Raw genomic sequence first — 22524 nt, forward strand, 5'->3', positions numbered from 1 at the left:
AAAAAGAAAAACTCAAAATGTAACCTCATTTTTTGAATTTACATTTTTTGGTCAAACTTATAAACTAAGACCATTGATTTATATATAAAAAATTTACCAAACAAGTTTTTATTTAAATTTTTTAAATTTTTATAAATATAAATTAAAAATTGAAAACGTAAGTGTTACCAAACGACACTATAGTAATTTAATAATGTTCTGATATTTAACATTGTAATAACATGCTGAATGACTATCCAGAGCACGTGACCGATCACGTGAGGTTGAACATACCCAATACTAGAGAGACGCGTTTAACTTGTTCCCGCCGAATTACAGTTGTGAATAATTATTATGTCTTCTACCTCTAACTACTACTGTTCGTTACTCAAACTCTGCTGCGAAGCCCATAACCAAATCCAAGCAAAGAAGCTTCATTGCCTCATTCTCAAGACTGTTACACATCCAGAGACTTTTCTATGGAACAATCTCATCAACACATATGCTAAATTACGCAATTTAACCTATGCACGACATGTGTTCGATCAAATTCCTCAACCAAACCTCTTCTCATGGAACACCGTCCTCTCGGCTTACTTGAAGTTCGGTCGAATTCTTGAAATGCAAGAGATCTTCAGTCGAATGCCACGCCGAGATGGGGTTTCTTGGAACTTGATTATTTCCGGTTATGCTTGTCAGAGGTCATGTTATGAGTCAGTGAAGCTATATAGATTTATGTTGAGAGATGGATCCATTAATTTGACTCGAATTACGTTCTCGACAATGCTTGTCTTGTCGTCAAATGGGGGTTGTATTGATTTGGGTAGGCAAATTCATGGTCAGATTGTGAAATTTGGTTTTGAGTCTTATGTTTTTGTGCGTAGTCCCTTGGTTGATATGTACTCGAAAGCAGGGTTGATTTTTGATGCGAAGCGGGTTTTTGATGAATTGCCAGAGAGGAATTTGGTAATGCATAATACTATGATTATGGGTTTTTTGAGGTGCGGGATGGTTGAAGACTCGAAGCATTTATTTTGTTGTATGCATGAAAAAGATTCAATTTCGTGGACAACAATGATTACAGGACTTACACAGAATGGAATGGAGAGAGAAGCAGTTGATATGTTTAGGAAAATGAGAACTGAAGGCTTGGCTATTGATCAGTTTACTTTCGGAAGCATCTTGACAGCTTGTGGGGTTCTTTTGGCCTCAAAAGAAGGCAAGCAAATCCATGCATATATAATTAGGACCGATTATATGCATAATGTGTTTGTTGGTAGTGCCCTTGTTGACATGTATTCTAAGTGCAGAAGTATAAAATATGCAGAAACAGTTTTTAAGAGGATGACCTGCAAAAATATTGTGTCCTGGACGGCAATGGTGGTGGGCTATGGCCAGAATGGGTACAGTGAAGAAGCTGTTCGGATCTTTTGCGAAATGCAAAGAAATGGGATTGACCCAGATGAGTTTACTCTAGGAAGTGTCATTAGCTCATGTGCAAATCTTGCAAGTTTAGAAGAGGGTGCCCAATTTCATGGTCGAGCACTAGTTTCTGGCTTGATTTCCTTTGTTACAGTTTCTAATGCACTTATTACACTGTATGGTAAATGTGGAAGCATAGAAGAGTCCCATCGCCTGTTCAATGAGATGAACTTTAGGGATGAAATCTCTTGGACTGCACTGGTTTCTGGGTATGCCCAGTTTGGAAAAGCCAATGAAACAATTGATTTATTTGAAAAAATGCTGGCCAATGGTCTACAACCTGATGGAGTAACTTTCATTGGGGTTCTTTTAGCTTGCAGTAGGGCAGGACTAGTTGAGAAAGGATGCAAGTATTTTGATCTAATGGTAGAACAACACGGCATCATTGCAATACAAGATCACTACACTTGCATGATTGATCTTTTCAGCAGAGCCGGGAGGTTAGAAGAAGCAAAAAATTTTGTATTTAAGATGCCTTGTAAACCTGATGCGATTGGTTGGGCTACCTTGCTGAGTTCATGTAGAGTTCATGGTAACATGGAAATTGGGAAATGGGCAGCAGAATCTCTACTAGAACTAGAACCACAAAACCCAGCTAGCTATGTCTTGCTCTCAAGCATGTATGCTGCTAAAGGGAAATGGGATGAGGTGGCTCAGTTAAGAAGACGACTAAGAGATACGGGCATAAGAAAGGAACCGGGATGCAGTTGGATTAAATACAAGAGCAGAGTACACATTTTCTCTGCTGATGACAGGTCAAGTCCATATTCAGATCAGATCTACGCTAAGTTAGAGAAGTTGTACTGTAAAATGATAGAGGAGGGTTATGTGCCTGATATGAGTTCTGTTCTCCATGATGTTGAGATGTCAGAGAAGATAAGAATGCTTAACCACCACAGTGAGAAGCTTGCTATTGCCTTTGGGTTGATTTTTATTCCTTGTGGCTTGCCCATACGAGTGGTCAAAAACCTCAGAGTATGTGGGGACTGCCACAATGCAACTAAATTCATTTCGAAGATCACCCAGAGAGAGATTCTTGTAAGAGATTCTGTTCGGTACCATTTGTTTAAAGATGGAACATGTTCATGTGGTGATTTCTGGTGATGGTTTTGTCTGTTGTTTAAAGCTGTTGCGGATGGCACTGAGACAAATCTTTGAATCACTCAAGTGGCACCATGAAATAGACATAGCCTTTTCACTTGAGAAAGTGGATCCATTTTCTATGGCAGCTGTAAGGGGCTAGTGTTTTTGCAACACTACTTCCTAGGAACATTACTATGACAATAAAACCTGATTTATATGGTTTGTCCAAACAAGACCTGCATGTCAAAGGAGCTGCTATGAGAAATTCTATCCATTAGAAAGCTTTCTGAACTGCTTATCAGGTAACTTGAGGGGTGGGCATGTATGCTTGAAAAATGAAGAAGATAATTGATGATGGATTATTATGTGACAAGGTAAGAGTCTAATTCCTGTAAACTATTACACCTATTTGTGTTAGATTTGTTTCGGTGCTGTCGCTTGAAGCTTGGACAAACACTCAAATTTCATTGATCAAGACATTGAGTGTTTGGAGGACCTGATTCTCTTGGTTGGGTTAGGGTATATAAGTATCAACAGAATCATAAGGATACGAAACATATGACATTAGAGGGAGTTCTGTAAATTAAAACACCGTTCATTATTTCCCTGTGGTTAAATGATTGAATGAGCAAATTTTGTGAACTTCATACACTAGGGTATCAATTGAAAAGGTGGGTTATTACTTTCTCAGTATATTCTGACTTTTTAACTAGATCAATTGGAGGGGTGGAAAAGAGCTTTGTTGTCTAGGGGGAGTAGATATACTTTGGTGCAATCGGTTTTGGGTAACATTCCTATTTACTATCTGTCTTTGTTCAAAATTCTGGTTAGAATTGCAAAGAAATTGAAAAGATGATGAGCAATTTCTTTTGGGATGGAAAGGGTGAGGGTAATAAGGGACATTTAGTGATTGGGGGGTAGGTTCTTTTCCCAAGGAGAAGGTCTCCTTATTGGAAACATTGTGACTAGGAGTATTGCACTTCTTGGAAAATGGATATGGGGATTTTTCATTGAGAAAAATTCATTATGGCACGCCATAGTTAAGAGTAAGTATGGGGTTCAAGCAAGGTTCTAAAAAGCGGTTGCGGTGGCGGTAACAGTGGCGGTGGCGCGGTTGCGGTTGCGGAGTGTAAAGGCCGTAGCGTAACGGTTGCAGTAACCGGAATAGTGAATTTTTTTATTTTTAGCACAATTTAAAAAAAACTTACCGATATGCATATTTTTTTTCCATGATCATATTTATTGGATTTAAAATAAATATTGATCAATTTTTATAAATTTTTAAGTATGATCCAATATATTTTATATTTTTAAATCACTATAAACTAAAATTTTTATATTTTATTTTAATAGTTAATGACTTTATATTATACAAAAAATTCATCACTAACTATTATATATAAAATAAATAATGACAAAAGTAAAAGAATAATTAAGAGCCTAAATATATATATATATATATATACATATTTTAACCAAACCAAATAGATAATGACCACATTTATTATTATTATTATTATTATTATTATTATTATTATTATTATTATTATGATTATTATTATTGTCATCATCAAAAAATATATAGATAAACACGCACAAACAAAATGGTTGAGTGATAGTAGCTGAATAGAATAGCATAGGTCTTACAGTTTCAACAAATCAATAATATGTTCTTCATCTTCCATTTTCTCTCTCTATCTCTTGCTCCTTTATCTTCTCTCTTTATCTTCTCTCTTCTCTCTATCCCTCTTCCACCATTTTTAGCTTTTTTTTGTGTGTTTTTTCGAAAGAAACAGTTCGGAACCGTTATGTAACGGTGCGTAACAGGCCGTGTAGACACAAATTTTAAAACATGAAGTGTTTCAACACATTTCAAAATTTTATGTTACAAATGTCCACTGTTTAGTCTTTTTGACTAAACAGTGTTGATTATTTGAATAGCAGGTTCTTATTTCCGATCTGTATTTCAGATCGTTAATTACACATTTTATGCAAAATGAAACCTCTGATTAATGAAGAACAAAATAAACAAAAAAAGACAATTTTAAAAAAAGAAAATATTTTATTACGATTATTATGGGTTTTGAACCCTCGAATACAAAATACAGTTTGGGTTTGGAACCCTTTACCTATTCATCGCCATTAGCGTAGGTTCTTGAATTCTCTAGCCTTCTCTTCTTCTTTCTTGTAACGATTTGTTTAGCTCTCAACTTCTTTCTCTCTCTCTCTGATCTTTTTCACTTCTGATCCTCCAATCCCCCGGTCTTGTGTGATGGTCCTCATATTTATGGAGGGCCATCAGGTGATAGGAACGCTTCATCTTCATTTTGAATTTCAAATTGAATGATATTTGAATTTCAAATTGAATGATAACGCTATTTAAATTTTGAATAATAGCACTATCTGATTAATCGTATATCTGATTAACCGAATTGATCTTTGGGGTTTCATCCTGTGTGGTGTCTTTGCTGTAGGCTCTACAGGTGTCAACTTTCGTAGGCTCCACGTGTCATTTGAGCATCTTGAATAACGTCGTTAAGATACGACGTTGTTTAATTTATACACTTCAACGGAGCAAGTTAATCATTTTGGGAAGTGATTGCCTACAACAATCTTATCGTAGGCTCTATGTGTGTGATTGACTGTATTTGAAATTTCAACATAAATTTGGTTTAAAATTTATGTGCCAACAAATGCCCCTCGTGACTTGCACAAGTGAATTTTCTTAACTGTGCGAGTCACGACAATTTGGCACTTTTATGTGGATGATCTTTAGGTCTTGGATGGGATTATTTCTTCGCTTTCGTCCCTAGCCCCCTTTCTTCTTTCTTTTTTTTTTTTTTTTTTTTTTTTTTTTTACGGCTTTTTCATGAGCCCTTTTTACTTTTGTTGCATGGGTCCTTTTTGTGGACTTGATTTTTTTTTTTTTTTTTTTTTTTTTTTTTTTTTTTAAAGGGTCATGAGTAAGGTCCAAGATTTAATTGGACATTTCCCTTTGTGGGCCTCCAATTTGCCTTTTTTTTTTTTTTTTTTTTTTTTTTTTTGCAGTAGATTGTTTTCTAGGCCATCATGGATTTTTCTAAATCATCATGGACACTTTTTTTTCTTTTTTTTTTTTTTTTCTAGGTCACCATTTTTTTAAAAAATTGGGCCTTTTCTCCAACTTGCCACCATTTTTTTTACAGCAGATTTTTTTTCTAGGTCATCATGGATTTTTCTAGACCATCATGGACTTTTCATTTTAATTGGGCCTTTTCTTTTCTAGGCCACTATTTTTAATTGGGCCTTTTCTGTTTTTTTTTTTTTTTTGGGCCTTCAACTTGCCACTTATTATTTTTTTTGGATTTTTTTTACAATATATATATATATATATATATATTTTAGGAGTTTGGAATTGGTATTGGTAAGATTTCTAATCCTATACAAACTCTTACTTAGTATTTCAAATCCTACATAAACTCTTGCTTCTTTGAAGTATTTTAGGAGACCACTACCTCTTTTCTTAAGCAAGACTTTTCCTTTATATTTCTCCTTTTCAGATATTTTTTCCCTGCAGCCCTTTTTTCCCCTACAGATTTTTTTCAGCAAATTTTTCTTGCTTCCAGAAAATTTCCAGCAACTTTTTTTTTTTTTTCTTTCCAACAAAAGCTGTTCTTCTTGTACTTTAAAGAAGGTGCCAAAAGAAATCCTTCAAATTCCTTTCAATCCGGTATACTTCCCTATTTGTTGCTTCCTTTTTTTTTAACAGCATGTATTTTTTTGCTTAAGAAGAGTTGCTTGTTTAAGGACCAAAAAAAACATAAAAATCTGAACAAGTTTAGTGACTTGGTCATGGCATCTAGCAACCTACTTATTGTTGAGTTACAAAATCTGAGTCACAGAACCCCTGTTTTTTTTTTTTTTTTTTTTTTTTTAGACCATGAATCTAAATAGGCCAACAAAGGATTTCAAAAATTTCAAACTATTTAGCAGTTTTTTTTTTTTTTTTTTTTTTTTTTTTTTTTTTTTTTTTTTTTGTAGACAAAGTTTCAAACTGTTTGGATATCATGTTTTTCTACAGTCACAACCCATGTAATATCAGGAGGTTACAAGTCATAGATGGTTGAGCCCACGTGGCCCAAATGGTTTTGGGATGCTTAATCAGCTAGGTATTTTCCTTCTCCATTGTAGTGGGTAGCCAAACTATCCCAGATTCTTGTCATCAACATATTTTAAAGGCCTCAATTTAATATATGTTCAAAGGCCCCAATTAAGAAAGCATGGGTTCTGTTGATTTGTTCGGTTTCTTGAAGAGGACACACAGAGTTTTCTTGTTTGAATATACTCTGTTTATTTAGCCCAACTAAACTATCCCAAATATTTGTTTATTTAGCAGATGTTGCTAAACCCAAATATGAACAGACTTCTTCTTTTTGTTTTTTTTTTTTTTTTTTTTTTTTTTTTTTTTTTTTTTTTAAATCGAATTGTTTTTTTTTAACTATGAGCCCAAACGACTTTTCTTGTTTAAAGAAAAAACCTGCTATACTTTTTTAACAGCAGATTTTGCTAAACCCAAATATGAACAGACCCTTTTTTTTTTTTTTTTTTTTTTTTTTTTTTTTTTTGAAAATTGAATTTTTTAAGCCTGCTACCTTTTATTTTATATTGTATTAGTAGCAGCCCTTTGTACAATTGGATTATTTTTTTGTTAAAAGTCAAATCAACCTTGCCCCTCGTGATTCGTGCAAGTGAATTTTAATTGCATGAATCATGATGACTTTTTTCTTTTTTCTTTTCTCTTTTTTCTTTTTTTTTTTTTTTTTTTTTCGGTTAACAATTATTTCATGTCTTTTTATCTCTTTTGCAGGCAACACGCAAGAAGTCAGAGTCTGTTTGCAGGTATCATTGCTCTTTCCAACCTAATGGCAATGAGTGGCTTAAATTCTTGACAGTGATTGTGTCCTTTCACCCCAACGGCTTAAATCCTTGGCAGTGAATGTGTCCGTCACCCCAACGGCTTGAGTCCTTGGCAGTGAATGTGTCCGTCACCCCAACGGCTTGAGTCCTTGGCAGTGAACGTGTCCGTCACCCCAACGGATTGAGTCCTTGGCAGTGAACGTGTCCGTCACCCCAACGGATTGGGTCCTTGGCAGTGAACGTGTCCGTCACCCCAACGGATTGGGTCCTTGGCAGTGAACGTGTCCGTCACCCCAACGGATTGGGTCCTTGGCAGTGAACGTGTCCGTCACCCCAACGGATTGAGTCCTTGGCAGTGAACGTGTCCGTCACCCCAACGGATTGGGTCCTTGGCAGTGAACATGTCCGTCACCCCAATGAATTGAGTTCTTGGCCAAGGGGCTTTTGTTAATCTCTTTATATTATGACATTTTGCCTTCACTAACCATTTTTTATTTTATTTTATATATATATATATATATGTTTTATTTAGGAAGCATGGACAAGACCCTTGAATATCTTCGACGTGACGAGAGGGATGTACTGGATAAATCTGGTCCGAAAATAATTCGGCACAAACCTATCACTGCTTTATTGTCACCTGCGGAGTTGGACCCTTACATCCCTTTACATACAGCTTCCGAAGACTTGATCTATACAGGAATTCGAAACTGCTGTGAGATTCTCGAGAAAGGGCACTCCAAATCAATTGGTTCATTCCCTGTCTCAATCCTTCGTCCATTTTCTGAAGACCTTCACTGCTCCGAATTTAATACTCTTCTTAAGAGAATGAAGCATGAAAAACTAAAGTGGGATAATTCCTTTAATGTCCGTGGCATTTCTACCCATTTGCAATCCCCTATATGGATTTTTTGGTTGAACGACGTTCTTTCCACATTTGCCCCTATTTTGAAGAAGTGTGGGATTTATGCTGCAATCTATGTATCCCAATTTGCTTATGCCAGGAATGTCTCCCTCCTCAAAGGATTCTTAGAGCGATGGTCACCCGACACCAACACTTTCCACACCATTTACGGTGAACTTGGGATCTCTCTATGGGACCTTCATCGCATTAGCGGGCTCCCCATTTGTGGCGAGTTTTATGAAGAGTTCACCCCCTCCAATGACATTTTATATTCGTCCCAGACATCCAAGGCGTGCCGTGGGCTTTTCAACATTTATGCCAGCTCTTGTCAATCCAAGAAGTTTAACCACTGGACTTTCAAATTCATTGACGAATCCCCAACTTCAATTAATGGTTTTCAACGAAAAGACAGGATCCCTGATGATGTGTATCTTTCTGGTTTTTTGGCGAGCTGGCTTAGCGGATTTGTCTTCCCTCACTCTTCCGGAGAGATTCGTCCGACGACCTTTCATGTAGCCACCAAAATGGCAGGTGGAACCTTATTTAGCCTGGCCATCCCCGTCCTTGCATACCTCTATCATTGTCTTGGCAAAATGGCATCATCATCTTCACCTGGGAAGGAAAATATTCAGGGTCCTTTACATTACCTTTTTGGATGGATTTCACTATATTTTGTCAAGACTTACTCTCATGGGGATCCTCAGTCGATTTGTCCGATTCCTGATATTCATTTCATGCCATATCTTGGGTTTATTGGAAACCAATCGGCTGCCCAGTTTTTTACTGATAAATTTCCATTTGTGGACTCTCTCCTAACTTATCGTACGGAGTGTCAGTTTAGGGCTCTTACTCATGAAAGTGAACCTTCAGGCATTCTGGTCGACTCTGAAAGGATATCACCTTTCCACCTTGGATATCTTATATCTTTGAGGCAAGGGATTTTAACTTTTAAAATGGGATTTAATTTCATTTCTGAACCGTACTCCCCTAACCGATACGGTCGTCAATTTGGGTTTTCTCAAGCATGCCCTATACCGCTTAATGTATCTTGTCGGCGGCCCTCTGAGTGGTCTAAATTTTATTACAACTGGCGCCATATGCTACGCTGCGGTACAAAAGTCTCATTGGAGTTACCAGGCTCCCGATCTACTTCTCACGTAACCATGCCTTATGCCAATTGGTGGTTGGGAACTTCCTTTACCGTGCTCCAATATGTTACTCATTCCCAGCCGAAATCTTCACGCAAGAGAAAACTGGATATGCCAATTAAAAACCGAAAGACGAAGAATCCTTCTTACTCTAGAGCTAGGTCATCATCTTCACCTACTGTTCTGGAAGCATCATCACCTCAAAGAATGGATAATAGTCGACCACTTATTGCTCCTTCTCGGTCAAGTTACTCGGTTTCAGATCTCCTTCATCTTTTCGAAGATATGTGTAATTCTCAATTTAAAATGAGATTTAGCTTTGAGCAAGTAGATTCTGGCCCTCAATTTGCCTGTCTCGCAAAGCTTTTTCCAGAGACTATGTCTATCAGTGATTGCACAGGAACTTCCCAACCCACCGTAGCGACAAAAACCCCAATGGATCAATTTCGCACATACTTGTACTCTTTTCTTGAAGATAAAGATGAGAATATGATTCAAGAACTCTTTGAGGGAGATGGGTATGAATTAACTGCCTTGGGTCGTATTCGCATTAAGAGTGTTGAAATTCCTTCTCCTACCAAATCTTTTGATTGTTCTCTCAATGGAAGTAGCGAGAGTGAAGATGAGTTTTATGACTACACCCCTCTTTTAGATGGCACACCGACTAAGATGAGTAAATCGCCTTCAGCAAATGTAGCTTTTTCTTCTCCTTCAAACGAGCCATCCAAGCTATTGGAGAAAGGTATAGTTTTTTTTATTTTATTTTATTTTATTTTATTTTTTTTATTTTTAATACCTTTCATTTTCTTAGGCACTGCGCCTCGGACTTCCCCAGCTGCCTCGCATATGCCATTGGCTACCTTTAAGGGTATTCTTATTTATTCTTTGTACCTTATTTTATTTCATCATGTATAGATACTCAAGGAATTCTTTTCTCTTTAGATCATGCCACATTGCAAAATCCATGGTCCACTTGTGGGAATCACAACTTGTCTCCTCCTCCACCTAAGTCTCTTCCAGCTGTACACCAAGGTATACTTCATTCATATATATATATATATATATATATTGTTTTTACCTTCTATGTTTTCATTGAGTATCTCTTTCTATTTGCACAGAAAGTACTTCTGACACATTGGAAGAGACAGACGAAATTGATTCTGATACCTCGGAAGAAGCCCAAATTCTTGCAGACTTACTTGAAGCAAATGGGGTTAACAAATTATTTGACAAACTTGAAGCACCCTTTGCTTCATCTGGCCTTCTTTTGGGAACTTCCTCTAACGAAGCAGCCACCCATATTCAGAAAGGTCTTACTATTTCTCTCCAATCAATGACGGATGTTAATGGCATGATTGCTGTAGCAAACAACGTTTTCATGATTTTAAAGAGTTTGGGTGTAGACTTCATCTCCTTTTATGAGAAGGTGAAGATATTTCTTGGGTGCTTTGCTTTGAAAACCCAACTTGCAGACTCTTCAAACTTGTCTACTGCAGAATTTGAGGCCCAATATTGTGAGAAGAAGCTTCATTTTGACAAAGTTTCTGGCGAACATGAACAGTTGTCTGCTTCAATTATCAAGTCGGATGAGCAGATTGCGGATCTTAATCAAAGGATTATTCAAACCAAAGAGTTACTCAAACAACTTGAAGAGGAATTGTCATCCACCCAAGCGGAACATGCATCCTTTATGTGTGATTTTGCACAGGCTTCCGAGAGTGTTTCTAAATCAGAAGAAGACGTGCAAACTGCTCTGAATGTTTTGAGCCAACACAAGAAGAAGAATGGACAACATAGTGTTGTGGAACGTGCTTTTGAAAGGGCTAAGGCTTCTCTTAATGAATGAATGCACTTTTATTATTTTTTATTCATCCGAACATAATGTATTTATGAAATTTCGCTCAGTGATGGATTTATTTGTTATTCGAAATTTCTCAATACAATACATTGATTTGTCTTATTTTAGCCGTACACAAAAGATTTACTTGTTATATGAAATTTCTCAATACAATACATTTATTTGTCTTATTTTGGCCGTACACAGTTTATACTCTTGCGGGCCAGGAGTATCCAATGTTTTATCACCTTAGATTTCGGTGAGGTATTTTAGCAGTTTAACCACATACAATACCGTTGGTGGTATTTGACTTTTGTTTGGCCGTGCACAGTTTATACTCTTGCGGGCCAAGAGTATCCAATGTTTTATCACCTTAGATTTCGGTGAGGTATTTTAGCAGTTTAACCACATACAATACCGTTGGTGGTATTTGACTTTTGTTTGGCCGTGCACAGTTTATACTCTTGCGGGCCAGGAGTATCCAGTGTTTTACCACCTTAGATTTCGGTGAGGTATTTTAGCAGTTTAACCACATACAATACCGTTGGTGGTTTTTGACTTTTGTTTGGCCGTGCACAGTTTATACTCTTGCGGGCCAGGAGTATCCAATGTTTTACCACCTTAGATTTCGGTGAGGTATTTTAGCAGTTTAACCACATACAATACCGTTGGTGGTTTTTGACTTTTGTTTGGCAGTGCACAGTTTATACTCTTGCGGGCCAGGAGTATCCAATGTTTTACCACCTTAGATTTCGGTGAGGTATTTTAGCAGTTTAACCACATACAATACCGTTGGTGGTTTTTTTTTTTTTTTTTTTTTTTTTTGCCCTAACTTTTGCCTAGGCCGCCCTTTCGGGTTTTCAACCTAGCAGGCTTTCTTAAGGGTAATATCTCTTCAAGAACCTTGCATTGGTTGGGGGAATGATTCTGTCACCATCCATCGTTATCAACAAATAGGCCCCATTAGAATAAACCTTCTCAATCACATAAGGTCCTTCCCATTTGGGCTCAAGCTTTCCTTTGGTTCTTCGTGAGACTACTATGGGTGTTCTAACCATTAGTACCAAGTCCCCCTTTTTAAAGGAACGAAGCCTCACTCTTTTATTGAATGCATTTGCCATCCTTTGTTGGTAGATTTCCAAGTTCTGTTGAGCATACAACCTTCTTTCATCCAGGGTCTCCAGCTCAGCCAACCTCACTCTTGCACTTTCATCTTCTGTTAAGGATTCTTGTATTGCCACTCGTAATGATGGTATTTGAACCTCAAGTGGTAACACTGCTTCTCCTCCAAAAACCAACGAATAAGGGGTTGCTTGAGTAGGAGTTCTGTGCGAAGTTCGATAAGCCCACAAAGCTTCTTGTAACTTTTCGTGCCAAGCTTTTTTGTTCTTATCCACCATCTTCTTAAGAATTTTGCACAATGTCTTGTTGAAAGCTTCTGCCAAACCATTGGCAGGTGCATGATATCTTGATGAATGGTTGTTTTTGATTTTGTACTTGGCAAATAACTTGTTCAAAGCATCACTCCTGAATGGCTGTCCATTATCCATGATGATACTTTCTGGAATCCCAAACCTGTAAATGATATGGGTTCGGATGAACTCGGAGACAACTGTGCTTTTTATATCCTTTAAAGCCACAGCCTCTGCCCATTTTGAAAAATAGTCAGTTGCAGCTAGGATGTATCGATATCCTGCTGAAGATGGAGGTACAAAAGGACCAATAATGTCCATACCCCATGCTGCAAATGGCCAAGAACAAGTTGTTAAATGTAAAGGCTCTGGGGGTTGGTGGAGAAAGTTCCCATGAAATTGGCAGACTTGGCATCTTCGAGCATAATTTATGCAATCTGCAATCATAGTCGGCCAATAGTATCCCAACCGTTTTAGCTGCATATGTAATTTAGGACCACTTTGGTGTGCCCCACATACACCTGCATGTATTTCTGCCATTACCTCTTGAATACACTCCTTGGCTATACACCGCATGAACATTCCATCTAAAGACCTTTTGTATAACGTTCCATCTTTCCACAGGACGAATTTGGTAGCCCTGCGTCTCACTTCAATTCTTTTTACTTTATCTTCAGGTAGCCTACCATGTTGGAGGTAAGTTATGAATGGTTCCCGCCAATCCTCCTCGTTTTCTCCTTTCGTGGTGACAACCAAGATTGGAACCAAGTCAGAAACCTCTTTTAAAGGTTGTAACACCCTTCTTTCACCTACTGTGATAGTAATTGTTTTGCTATCTGGTAGGGTGAGTGATGCAGCCAAACTTGCAAGTGAATCAGCTCGAGCATTTGTTCTTCTCTTCACATGGAAAATATGTGTTTTTCTAAATTGCGAAAGCAATTGATCAGCCCTTTCATGATACGGGATGAGACTTGTTTTCTTAACAATGTATTCTCCACGGAGTTGCTTTACCACCAGTTCCGAATCTCCATAAATTAAGAGTTCTTCAATAGGAATTTGTAATGCCAATTCTAATCCAGCAATTACAGCTTCATATTCTGCCTCATTATTGGAGCATCCTTCACTTAAGGCGAAAGAATGGGTGATTATAGCATTGTCTGGAGTCACAAACACAATTCCAATTCCAGCTTTATTGTTTTTAGGATTTTCTTGCTTTTTGCCATCTGGACTCCTTGAAGCTCCATCAAAATACATCTCCCATCCTTTCTGAATTTCTACTTGCATAACCTCTTCATCTGGTAAATCAGTTACTAGAGGTGAGTCATCAGGTATAGGATGTGCTGCCAAAAAATCTGCTAGAGCCTGCCCCTTTACAGCTCTTTGGGGAACATATTCAATTGCGAATTGTTGGAGAATTACAGCCCACTTTGCAATTTTCCCTGAAAGTATGGGCCGTGAAAGTATATATTTCAAGGGGTCTGCTCTTGATATCAACTTGACTTCGTGTTCCAAGACATAGTGCTTTAGTTTTTGCAAGGCGAACACCAAGGCAAGACATGTCTTTTCGATAGGGGAGTAATTGACTTCTGCCCCAACCAAAGTACGACTCAAGTAATACAAGGCATTTTCTTTCCCATGCTCATTATGTTGTGCCAACAGTGCCCCTAACGAACCATCCAAGGCTGTTATATACAACAAAAGTGGTTTCCCTTTTATTGGGCTCATGAGTACTGGAGGCTTCAAAAGATACTCCTTAATACTATTAAAAGCATTTTGGCACTGCTGATCCCATTCAAATGGAACACCTTTTTTCATCAATCTTGAGAATGGCAAACATCGACCAGCCAAGTTAGAAATAAATCTTCTGATATAGGCCAATCTCCCTTGTAGCCCCTTCAATTCCCTTAAATTTCGTGGAGGAGGCATTTCGGCAATGGCTTTAATCTTGGTAGGGTCAATTTCAATCCCTTTGTTTCGAACCACAAACCCAAGAAATTTTCCTGATGAAACTCCGAATGCACATTTTAGTGGGTTCATCTTGAGTTTGTACCTCCTCAAACGTTCGAAGATTTTTCTCAAATCTTCCACATGGTTTTCCTTTTCCTTTGTCTTGACGACAAGATCATCAACATAGCATTCGATGGTGTCATGGAGCATATCACCAAAAATTATAGTCATCGCCCTTTGATACGTGGCCCCAGCATTTTTCAGGCCAAAAGGCATTACCTTATAGCAAAAGACTCCTTTCGGAGTCCTGAATGCAGTCATTTCTTCATCTTCAGGTGCCATTCGGATTTGATTGTATCCTGAATATCCATCCATAAAAGACAAGGTTTCATACCCAGTAGTTGCATCTACAAGAAGCTCAGTGATGGGCAAGGGAAAGTCATCTTTAGGACAAGCCTCATTGAGATCACGGAAATCAATGCAGACCCTTATTTGACCATTCTTTTTCTTGACCGGCACTATGTTTGCTAGCCAGGTTGGATATTGGACTTCCCTAATGAATCCTGCATTAATAAGCTTGTCGACTTCGGCTTCAATTTGGGCTGTAAGCTCTGGTCGAGTTCGCCTCTGAGGCTGTTTAATTGGCTGTTTCTCAGGGTGAATTGCAAGCTTATGGACTGCAATCTCTGGATTAAGACCAGGCATCTCACTATAGTTCCATGCAAATATATCACGATACTCCCTTAAAAAGGAAATATATTGCCGAGCTTCTTCTTCCTTTAAATTTGCACTAATGAAGGTTGGTTTGTTTTCTCCTTCATCACCCAGATTTATTTCACAAAGGTCATCCACGGTAGCTTGGCCTCCTGCTTCAAATTCTATTGGTGCAGGTTGAGCTTCATCTTGGTCAACATCTTCCGACACATCTCGAGTGATAGTCATGTTTACTGGAAATTTTTCCTCATCACCCCGATAGCCTAACCCTTCTGTCCTAGCGGTGATAATACCGCCTTGCTGTATAGCTTGCCTCTGCGAAGGCGTTAATGCAAAGTCAAAGGGTGTCATTGTTTCGGGTATTTTTTCAGGATCTAAACCAACTTTCACCAACATCTGTGTAATTTCTGCACTGAAATTAGGCTTCTCAAAACTCGAGATGTTTTCTTCTGGCACTTGTTCAACTTTCACTTTCTGTTCAACATCTCCAAGTGAATGAAATATGATGGGTTTCGATCCTTTTCCCTTAGAAGGGACCACAATCTTATTATATTTCTCCACATAGGTACATTCTGTCCTCCTTAATGGCAACGTGAACTCACCCTTGAGATCCAAAATTGGATTTATTGGGGCTAGAGCCTTTGCCCCCAGTTTCCTTTCGGACTTTGGCACATATCGAAAAGTTCTTTTTGTTGAAACTGGAGTAGACTCTAGAACGTCTTTGACATTCGGAGTATCTTCAGACTTTTTCACATCTTTTTCCTTTCTTTGTGAAGTCTTTGTATAGAAGCGAGCATCAGCATAATAGGCCTCTACTTCACCAAATGGATCATTGTCAGCCACAATTATCCCCTCTTTTTTGGGTGAAAGCAACGGGTACTTGATACATTGGTGATAAGTTGATGGCACTGCATGATGATTATGCATCCATGGTCTCCCAAGCAAAGCATTGTAGGAGGTGTCTACATCAATGACCAAGAACTCAGTACTTTCTTCAATATCTCCAAACTTGGTTCGCAATTCAATCTTCCCCATTGGGCGTTGCTCATTCTGATTAAATCCTTGAATGACCAAACGACTTGGGCGAAGTTGTGAAATTCGAACCCCTAACAAATTTAAGGCCCTCCGAGGCAGAAGGTTCACCGCAGATCCTCCATCAACGAGAATTCGAGAAATTTTCACATCATGGATAAGTCCAGTGATAAACAAAGGCCGATTATGGTCTGTCATTTCAGCACACATGTCTTTGTCACCAAAGGTTACCATAGCCATGCATGTAGTTGCCTTCTCTTGATTTCTACTCTCGATTTCTTTGTGGAAATCCTCTGGCTTGGACAGGGCATATATTAGAGACTTTTGAAGCTCTGGAGACATTTTCAGTGCATCATATACACTCAACAATGCTGGAATTTTCTTTAGATGAGCTAGCACATCATATTTCACTTGCTCCTCCTCCAGCAAGACCTGTGAAACTTCTGACGTTTGAGGGTCTTGAGGATTTCGTAATTTCCTCCGGTAGGTCAAGTAAGTCTGGCATACTTCAGCAACCGCCTTTCCGTTGACCTCAACTTCTTTTGTTCCCTCACTTATTTGGACCATGTTAACTGGTCCAGCTGCAGGGTGATCATCATCATCAGTCACTTCTCCATCTTCCTGAAGCTGCATTCTTCTCCCATTTCTTAGGTACCGGGAGTCACGCCTATAAAAGCATTGAGAATCTTCAAAACCATTCTTCATGGCCTCCCAACTAGGCACCACGACTCCATCGAGGGAGCAATACCAGTCAAAGGCGATCCCCTCTAAGGAAAGGGGGAATTGTTTTAGGCAAAGTGCTTCATTTTGAGCTGTTTCCCCACACTGTTTCAAAAAACGCCTAATATGTTTTTGAGGATCTCCATAACCCTCATATAGGACAAAATTTGGAAGTTCGTATCCTTCAGGAAATGGTGTTTGCTCTACCCATAAAGGGAACAAATCCCTTGGGCGATAAGTGCCCATCTCTCGAAGGTCAAGGGCAGTTTCAATCTTCTCCTCAATTGTCCCTTCTATGAAATCATATGTTTGAGAAGATGTACCTTTGTCATCCAAATGTTCTGACATCTCAATTTCTATTGGCCATGGTTTATAAAATGTCCTATAAAATCGATCAGCCATGGTGTCCCAATCTGGGATTGAATTAGGTGGCAGGCTGAAGTACCAATCCGCTGCCCATCCTTCCAAAGAAAGAACGAACTGCCGTAGAAGTAACGCCTGGATTTTTACTGTATTTCCACATTGTGCAAGGAAACGAACCAAATGGCGCCTTGGACAACCTGTCCCATTATATAAAGGAAAACGAGGTACTGCATATCCTCGTGGGAACTGAACCCATTCGACCCAATTAGGGAAAGGGTGTCCAGAAATTTGATTTCTTTCAATACTCAAATTTTGATGGGCTTCAAAACCCTCATCTTTCAAAGAGACCGTTACTTTTGCCTGATGTTCTGTTTCCCTTCTAGCTTCAATTTTTGCTTTCTCATCATCACCTGGATTGCGAATGATATGTATTTCTCGCTCTTCAAAATTTGTGTCCACAGTGATGACATTACAAGGAAAGTCAAAGTGGTCACTTGATACACTTTCTCCATCGTATGTCCTAGCTGGGGATGTGTATGGTGAATCATCAGGGGAAAAGTCAAGTTCCCAATCTTCATTAGGATCCTTAACTTGAGATGACTTTACTTGTTTACTTGAATGCTTCCATACTTCATCATCCGACTTACACCTGCCATTCACCTCATCATCCTTGAAGTGTAGTCGTTTTTTCGCCTTTTTTACAAGCTCAGAGTCGGACCTACACCCAGTGTCTCTTTGTTCTGTTCCCCTTACATATTCTGGAGTGCTTTGATAGTACATTGGTGGTACTGGCGAATACTCTGGAGAAAAGGCTTCTGGTGTATACTTTGGAGAAGCTGGTGTATATTCTGGAGAGGCTGGTGTGTATTCTGGAGAAGTTGGTGTATACTCTGGTGAGTCAGGTATACAGATAGGAGATGTAATGCAATCCCCTTCCCTAACTTTTGAACCAACTTCACCCTCATCTTCCTCGCCATCACTCAAAACAATGATGGTTAGGCAAGGGGCCAAAGTAAACTTTTCCTCCCTTCTTTTATCAAAGTATGTCTGCAACTCCACAGATTGAAATTTTGAAGGTAGAAATTCCTCCAATGTGACTGGGACAAGAGGACCTTGCTCTAACTGCTCATCAGGGACCAATTTCTCTCCCTTTTCCTTCTTTGGGTTCTTTTTTCCTTTTCTCTTACTTACTTTGGCTTTTTTCTGTTTCCTAGAAACTTTTGATTTTTTCTTTTTGGAAACTTTTGGCCCTTGTGTTGTTGAATCAACCACACTTCTAGCTTTCACTGTGGCATTTTGTTTTTCTTCATGCTTTTTGACTGATAAATAACCCATTCACCTTCATTATCATTGTCGATAGTGATTGGGTTAGCAGATGCTTTCTCTTGAGGAGGGAGCTCGATGATCTTAGAGTCCAAAAGTTCTTGAATTTTATCTTTTAGAACAAAGCACTCTTTTATTGGATGACTAATCAAACGATGGTAGGGGCAATACTTTGGATCATTGGTCTTTCCTACCTCATGTGGTCTTTTCACCTCAGGGAGAGCAATCAACTTTTGCTCCAACAGATCTTCAAATAGGTCTTCGACCAGATCATCCATGAAAGAATATTTTTTCTCCAACCTCTCTTTCATAGTCACCTTTTTAAATTCCTTGGGCTTTTTAGCCCCTACTACAACGGGACCCTTCTTTCTGGTCTCGATTGTAGCTGCAGTCGAGGACTCAACCCTTTCAACGGCCCTAGGCCTCCTTCGTTTAGCTAGATGCAACTCCATATCATGAGCTTTAGTGCATAGATCATTGAATCCTTCAAAAGTTTGAGCCATAAGAGCCGTAGAGAGCTCGTGTCGAAAGTTGTTAAGGCACATCCGAATTAACTCTAATTGTGTAAACTTTTGAGGACAAGCAAATGTCAAAGCGCGCCATCTTGCAATGAAATCTGTAACAGACTCATTATCACGTTGCTTGGTCTCAATCAGTTTTGGTACTCCAACTCGCCTTTGTGTGTTGCAAAACTGTTTAAGGAACTCCTTCACCATGGAATCCCAATTTAGGATTGATCCCTCAGGAAGGTTAGCATACTAAGTAAACGCAGAACTTTCAAGTGATTGAACAAATAGCTGCAGACACAGGGCCTCATTCTGGGCTATTGGCCCGCACCTTGAAAGAAAATGAGCCACATGTTGTCTTGGATCTCCTGTTCCATCAAACATTATGAAATCTGGTTGGGAAAAACCAGAAGGGAATGGAACAGCATCTACCCATGCTGGGTAAGGTTTTGTAATTATTCGAAAGTTCTCATCATCTTTTTCTTTGACTTTCTTTACTTGTCTCCTCACCATATCATCAATCATGGCCATGAGCAATGAATTCATACCACCACTGGTTAGATCAGAGTAACAAGGATCATTGCCCCCTGGGGCTAGTGTACTTTGTATGCCTACAGATGTCCCCACAACAGGTTGTGCCATTTGTTTGGATGCACTTCCTGGTCCTGTCATTTGGGCCTGCAGCTGTTGCATTTGCTCCAACATAGTAGCCATTTCCTGTTCTTTTCTCTCGAGTTGTTCTTGTAGGGCCACCACTTTTCCTTGAGACCTTGGTCTTGTTGGGCCTGCGAATTTTCACCTTCTTTCTCAACCTCAGTCATCATAACTGCGACTTTGTTGATATCTTTCAATTCATTCTTTCCAATATTCGTTGAAACAAACGAGATAGAATCATCTTGTTCGTATAAAGGATTATCAACCCCCACAACATTACTCATATTTGAAGCATCTGACTGCGATGCTTTGTTTTGAGCCTGACGGGCTATGGACCTTGTTGCAGGCCCTTTTCTTATTCCCTCCATAGATAGTTCAACCAAAGTAGAAATATTTCCCAAGGGTTGCTTACCCTCCTCCACCTTGGATTTTCCGACAAAGACAGGACTTTCAATTTGTTTTTGGGGTTCATCTTTCGAGAGAGCCCTTTCAATAGCTCCTATAACATTTGTTGCCACTATTCTTAGTTCCAGTTTCTTTAAGGCCTTATTTCTTCTTCGCCTTTGTCTTTTCGAAACTGGACCGGATGACATATCAAGTCGAGCCCCTAAGGGCATAGAAGGAACCGTTTGTGCCTTTGTAAATTCCTCGTGAATTTTCAAAACAGTCCCTACATTTTTAGAGCTGGTCAATTGATGTTGATTCAAATCTCGTTGGGCCAACAGGTGTTCCTTATCCGAACCTTGTCGGGCCAACGGGTGTTCCGTATTCTGTCGAACCAACGGGTGTTCCTTATTTGAACCCTGTTGAGCCAACGGGTGTTCTTTTGGCTCCTGAGAGTTGACTGAGATTTGGTTTGACCGATTTTGTGCTCTGAACAGAACTATCGGTTTATAGGCATCAACTGTTTTTTCAACAACAGGGGCCTTTTTTTCATCAACAGAAGTTTGGGTCATTACCCTCCTCCCAATGGCCCTAATGATGGCCATGTTTTCAACAGAAGCTTTCTTCTGGGCAAACTCCACCATTTTAATGGAGTCTTCTACCCTTTTGAGTAGTTGGGCCACAACATTTTTGGTTGCCCCCGTTGAAGCTGCAACAAAAGTCGTAGTTGCAAACTGATTAGCCTCCTTTGCCTGAATTAAAAAGCTCTTCGTTCGGGCTGTGGCCCTCACAATTGCGTACTGCTTTGACGCTTTCACATAATCTTCAGTAATCTTTCTCAAACTTTCAGCTTTCTGGAGAAGTGTGACTTTTTTCGTCACACCAGTTACCTTCGGGACAGCCAAGAGCTTTCGCTCCGGAGCCCCTTGGGTGGCAGGGGAAAGAAGTGCATCTTTCCAGGATTTCGTTGACTCTACCTTTGGGACAGCCAAGAGCATTCGCTCCGGAGCCCCTTGGGTGATGGGTGCTATCTCCAACCTTGGTGATTTCAGAACCACTGGAGTGTAGGCTTGTCTCCTAACAGTTGCTTCAGCATTCCTATAACAAAAGAATACGTCAGTAAGTATCAACTGTATATATATATATTATTATTATTTTGTTCTTCAAAAGATGAGAGGAGAAATAAGTCCCACTGGGCGTGCCAGAATTTGTAGACACAAATTTTAAAACATGAAGTGTTTCAACACATTTCAAAATTTTATGTTACAAATGTCCACTGTTTAGTCTTTTTGACTAAACAGTGTTGATTATTTGAATAGCAGGTTCTTATTTCCGATCTGTATTTCAGATCGTTAATTACACATTTTATGCAAAATGAAACCTCTGATTAATGAAGAACAAAATAAACAAAAAAAGACAATTTTAAAAAAAGAAAATATTTTATTACGATTATTATGGGTTTTGAACCCTCGAATACAAAATACAGTTTGGGTTTGGAACCCTTTACCTATTCATCGCCATTAGCGTAGGTTCTTGAATTCTCTAGCCTTCTCTTCTTCTTTCTTGTAACGATTTGTTTAGCTCTCAACTTCTTTCTCTCTCTCTCTGATCTTTTTCACTTCTGATCCTCCAATCCCCCGGTCTTGTGTGATGGTCCTCATATTTATGGAGGGCCATCAGGTGATAGGAACGCTTCATCTTCATTTTGAATTTCAAATTGAATGATATTTGAATTTCAAATTGAATGATAACGCTATTTAAATTTTGAATAATAGCACTATCTGATTAATCGTATATCTGATTAACCGAATTGATCTTTGGGGTTTCATCCTGTGTGGTGTCTTTGCTGTAGGCTCTACAGGTGTCAACTTTCGTAGGCTCCACGTGTCATTTGAGCATCTTGAATAACGTCGTTAAGATACGACGTTGTTTAATTTATACACTTCAACGGAGCAAGTTAATCATTTTGGGAAGTGATTGCCTACAACAATCTTATCGTAGGCTCTATGTGTGTGATTGACTGTATTTGAAATTTCAACATAAATTTGGTTTAAAATTTATGTGCCAACAGGCCGTTACGACTGTTACGGCACCGTTACGACCGCTACGGCAGTCGCTACGGCAGACACACCTATGAATC

At 39.0% G+C, this 22524-nt stretch overlaps 2 protein-coding genes across 3 annotated transcripts in view; both read left to right on the forward strand.

Annotated features, from left to right (window-relative positions):
- Positions 1–289: 289 nt before the first annotated feature.
- LOC114294485 (pentatricopeptide (PPR) repeat-containing protein) overlaps positions 290–22524 on the forward strand; it is a 33420-nt gene continuing 11185 nt past the window's right edge. For both annotated transcript variants that reach the window (XM_082894075.1, XM_028238617.2), the window contains exon 1: positions 290–2918. In XM_082894075.1, the coding sequence (XP_082750201.1) occupies positions 334–2565 (2232 nt within the window). In that variant the 5' untranslated portion in view covers positions 290–333 and the 3' untranslated portion in view covers positions 2566–2918. The remainder of the gene's footprint in view (positions 2919–22524) is intronic.
- Positions 7969–11452, forward strand: LOC145802001 (uncharacterized). Its single transcript, XM_082894070.1, has 4 exons — positions 7969–10234; positions 10304–10360; positions 10435–10524; positions 10611–11452. The coding sequence occupies exons 1-4, from the start codon at positions 7978–7980 to the stop codon at positions 11336–11338; spliced, it is 3132 nt and encodes a 1043-aa protein (XP_082750196.1). The 5' UTR covers positions 7969–7977; the 3' UTR covers positions 11339–11452.

Source organism: Camellia sinensis, chromosome 11 (genome assembly GCF_055761805.1).
Source record: "Camellia sinensis isolate YWXY chromosome 11, ASM5576180v1, whole genome shotgun sequence".
NCBI classification, from domain to species: Eukaryota; Viridiplantae; Streptophyta; class Magnoliopsida; order Ericales; family Theaceae; genus Camellia; species Camellia sinensis.